This window comes from Otolemur garnettii, unplaced genomic scaffold, assembly GCF_000181295.1.
Source record: "Otolemur garnettii isolate 467f Iridium unplaced genomic scaffold, OtoGar3 scaffold00137, whole genome shotgun sequence".
Classification (NCBI taxonomy): domain Eukaryota; kingdom Metazoa; phylum Chordata; class Mammalia; order Primates; family Galagidae; genus Otolemur; species Otolemur garnettii.
Window position 1 is genome coordinate 4,553,829 of NW_003852532.1, and position 4,428 is coordinate 4,558,256.

At 38.1% G+C, this 4,428-nt stretch overlaps 1 protein-coding gene across 1 annotated transcript in view; it reads right to left on the reverse strand.

The window, feature by feature from the left end:
* The window catches only part of ADH4 (alcohol dehydrogenase 4 (class II), pi polypeptide), a 13,068-nt gene that overhangs the window by 5,975 nt on the left and 2,665 nt on the right, over nucleotides 1-4,428 (reverse strand). Inside the window, exon 3 of the mRNA XM_012810566.2 lies at nucleotides 406-666. Coding sequence (XP_012666020.1) covers nucleotides 406-666 — 261 coding nt within the window. The remainder of the gene's footprint in view (nucleotides 1-405; nucleotides 667-4,428) is intronic.

A 4,428-nucleotide genomic window follows, 5' to 3' on the forward strand; every position in this document is an offset into this window, starting at 1 on the left:
AAATGAGGAACCCCCCAAATAGTGCCTTAGAAATAAGAAATTGAAAGTACCATGGAAAATAAGATTAGAAAATATTATTTGCAGTCTAATAATCTGAGCTTTTAAAAAATGATCTCAAAAGGAAAATGAACATCTACAAATAATCTACAGTCAATGCCAGTACGGCTGCTTATCTTATCACAAGATGATCTGTAAAGAGGATCCTAGTTGGGAGGGATCTGTCAGCAGAACTGCTGAGGGAGTGGGAAATCAGTAGTGACAGCTCTACTTCCTTGTCATGACTTTTAAAAATACTAAGAAGAAGGAATAATTATAGCTACTGTAAGGAATATAGTGTATCCTCCTCTATTATTTAATGGCCAAAGAAAAAATTTAAAAGAAGATCTAAGGAAAAAATATACACACCATGACTTCCGATCCACCTACGCAGTCAAGGGAAAAATCCACACCTCCTCCTGTCAATTCAATAATGATCTTCTGGATGGGTTTGTTTTGGTCTCTGGGATTGAGGCAGTCAGTGGCTCCTAGGGCTTTGGCCTTTGGAAACTTCCCACTGTTGATGTCAATGGCTATGATTCTGGAAGCTCCTGCTATTTTACAACCCATTATGGCAGAAAGACCCACGCTTCCTAGGCCAAAGACAGCACAGGTAGAACCAGGTGTGACCTGCAGACAGGAAAATTATAAAGTAACTTTTAAAGCACTTCTTTTAAGGGGGAGGGTGAGTTGAAGGATTAAACATATGAATAAAAGAGCACCTGTTATGAAACTCTATGATATAGCCAGTGGAGGAAATCTGCCAACGTGAAAAAGGTCTTGTTACTATCTAGGGTTGGAGAATCATTTAAGGACCATTAAGATTATCAGCTCTTAAGGAATAAACCCAAGTGAAAATAATTCTCTTATTTTTTTCAATGTTATCAAAACAAAATCTTAAAAACAAATAAATAAAATCAGACAATCCATTCATTCTAAAGAGTTTGTTTTCCTTTTTACATCAGATAACAAGTTATTTGATATTTATATTCCTAAGAGGCCTTATTTAGTTGTATTAATGTTAAAGTGACTCACTCGATCATCCTAAATCATCAGTTCATTGAAATGGAATCAAGCCCAAATTTCCTTGCATAGCGTTGAAGGATTTCTTTAACCTTTGTTTACTCTTCAACTTCATCTCCATGATATTTACAGTATAACATCTGCAACGAATTGTTGCATTTTCCTCCACTTTTTTCTCTGCATGCCTTACTTCATGCTTTCCCCTTAGTTTATCTAATTTCCACCTTATTTCATTTAATTAAAACATTGCCTATCCTCCTAGGCTGACTTCAAGTACTTTGTGTCTATGAAACTCTTTTTGATTATTCCATTAGAAATTAGAGCCTCTCCTTTTGCTTTTCCTGTGTCATATGATTTATAATCTGCCTTGATTGATTATGTGTTTCTGTAAAAGACTAAGTTTTGTGAAGGCAGAGGCTTTTTATCTTCCATATTGTTATCAAGGAATCGTCTGTATGTTGAGTCTTTATTTAATTAATATTTGTTACATTAAATGAAATGGAAACAATATACATGATGGTAAGAAAAGAAGCTGTGGCTGGAATATGTTATTCTACAAAGTAGTGTATAGTGGTAGAAGAATACTACCCCAAGAGATACTTAATACTTTCTAATGAGGATGAGAAACCGTGAGGAAAGCATAGACAAAAGGAAAGAGAAAACTTGCCCAAGAGAAGTGGTAACACATTTTAAATTGGAAACAAAATTACTAAGGAACAAAGAGGAGGCACATCTTTTACTTTAATTTATGCATAATATCAGTCATGCATAATGCTGGCTTTTAAAAAGGTAAATTAAAAAATCTAAAAAATTAAAAAATATAAAATATATATTTTGTGAATATTAAGATATTCAATTAATATATATTGTTCCTATTATGGCCCATTTAGTATGATATTGTGGCACATGTTTAATATGATTTCCACTATATTTCTCCAGAGTCTGGTTTAAAAAGAGCTTAAGAGTCTCTTTGGAAGTAGAAATCTGTTTTTCCCATTGCAGCAATGTTGAAACTAGTACGTGGATTCTCAGGCCCGCTCACAATGGGGTATAAATGAGTATTTTGTACTGCTTGTATTATACAATTGGATCCCTGTGTGTAAAGGTGCCTTTGCTTGCAATAGTTAGAGGGACTATCACTCTAAAGTGCCCCCACAATTTGCAAATAGGGAACAGGGCTGCACACAGTGGATGATTATCTATCTGCGAACATCATTGTTAGAGGACATTCTCGCACTTCCAAAGATCTCTGTGAAATGATTTAATTGGCAGTAAAAGATACAAGAAAATTAAGAAAAAATAGGAGTTCTGGTGTTATAGAATGTCCCTAATAATTACATGGAGTTGTTGCTTCACTTTTCTTCCCAGAAATATGTGAAAGTTTATTAAGGCTCTTGCCTTTTGGGCAGAATAACTGGCATTTCACTTTTCTTAATTTCTTCCTGTCATATTGTTTCTCTTCTCTGAGCATCTTATGAAGTGGGTTTAGTGGGTAAGATCTCAACAATGGGAAGAATAGGTTCTGGGAATTTAAGTGGACTTAATTCCACTTGTGGGTATATATCCAAAGGAAATGAGATCTGCCCACCCATTTTCTTCTTCTTTTTTTTATTGAGACAGAGCCTCAAGCTGTTGCCCTGGGTAAAGTGCTGTGGCATCACAGCTCATAGCAACCTCCAACTCCTGGGCTCAAGCAATTCTCCTGCCTCCACCTCCCTAGTAGGTAGGACTACAGGCACCTGCCACAACGCCCAGCTATTTTTGTTGCAGCCATCATTGTTGTTTGGTGGGTCCAGGCTGGATTCGAACCCACCAGCTCAGGTGTAGGTGGCTGGCGCCTTAGCTGCTTGAGCCACAGGTGCTGAGCCATGCCAACCCAGTTTCATTGCAACATTGTTCACGGTGACCAAGGTACGGAATCAACCTAAAGTGTCCACAAACAGATGAATGGATAAAAAAATGAGGTATATAGACAGAATGGAATACTATTCAGCCTTAAAAAGGAGGCAATCTTGGCATCTGTGACTATATGCTTAAACTTGGAGAATGTTGTGGTAATGAAATAAGCCAGGCCTGGGTTGGCTCCCGTAGCACGGTGGTTATGATGCCAGCCACATACACCAAGGCTGGTGGGTTCAAAACAGGCCTGGGCCAGCTAAACAACAATGACAACTGCAACAAAAAATTAGCCGGGTATTGTGGCATGTGCCTGTAGTCCCAGCTACTTGGGAGGCTAAGGCCAGGAGTTGAGGTTGCTGTGAGCTGTGACACCACGGCACTGTACTGAGGGCAACATAGTGAGACTCTGTCTCAAACACAAAAACAAAGAGACAAAAAAAAAGGAAATAGGCCAGGCACAAAAAGGCAGGTCTGAATGATCTTACTTATATGTGGAATCTAAAGAAGTCAAAACAGAATAGAAGGGTGATTACAAGAGGCTGGAGGTGAGGGTTGGGTGCAGGATGGCGAATAGGAAGATGTTAGTCAAAGGATACCAAGTTTCAGTTAGACAAGAGGAATAATTTCTGGAAATCTATAATACAGTATGGTGATCATAGTTAATTACATATATTTGAAAATTGCTGAGAGTGGATTTTAAATGTCCTTACCACAAAAAGTGATGAGATGAGGTGATCGATATGTTATAAGTTGACTAAATCATTCTACAAGGGGTGCATGTATCTAAACATCACATTACACACTGTAAATATACTTTTTATCAATTAAAATACATATTTTAAAAAATAAAGCTGTTGCTGAATCTCTAGTGTTAATATCACTTCAAAGGACTGAAGTGGTAGAAGAGGATGGACCACCTGAGGTCCAAAAAAAGAGCCTGAGGGCAGTGCTTCTTCCCTGAGTCTCCAATGTTGTCAAGCAGAGAACACGCTGTTCCTACCAGCGCACACTGGCTCTTCACCCAGCTCTAAGTACCTTTTTCCTGACAACCTTCAGATTATAGTTTGGTTTCCCACATAATTTTTATTTTTTTATTATTGAATGATTGAATGCATGAATACATTTTTAGAAGGAGATAAAATGCTGATAGCAAAGAATAGTATTTCTTTCTGGGTGGCAGATGAAATTCTCCATGAAAATATCTTGGCGACTAGATCAGCTTTTTGATTTGGTAAGGCTGATTTTGTTTCTTTGATTCAGAACAACTTTAACCTGATAAAAAGGAATTTCTGGGGCGGTGCCTGTGGCTCAAAGGAGTAGGGTGCTGGTCCCATATGCCAGAGGTGCTGGGTTCAAATCCAGCCCCGGCCAAAAAAAAAGAAAACTGCAAAAAAAAAAAAGCCAGGCATCGTGGGGGGGTCGTCTGTAGCCCAGCTATTTGGGAGGCTGAGGCAAGAGAATTGCTCCATC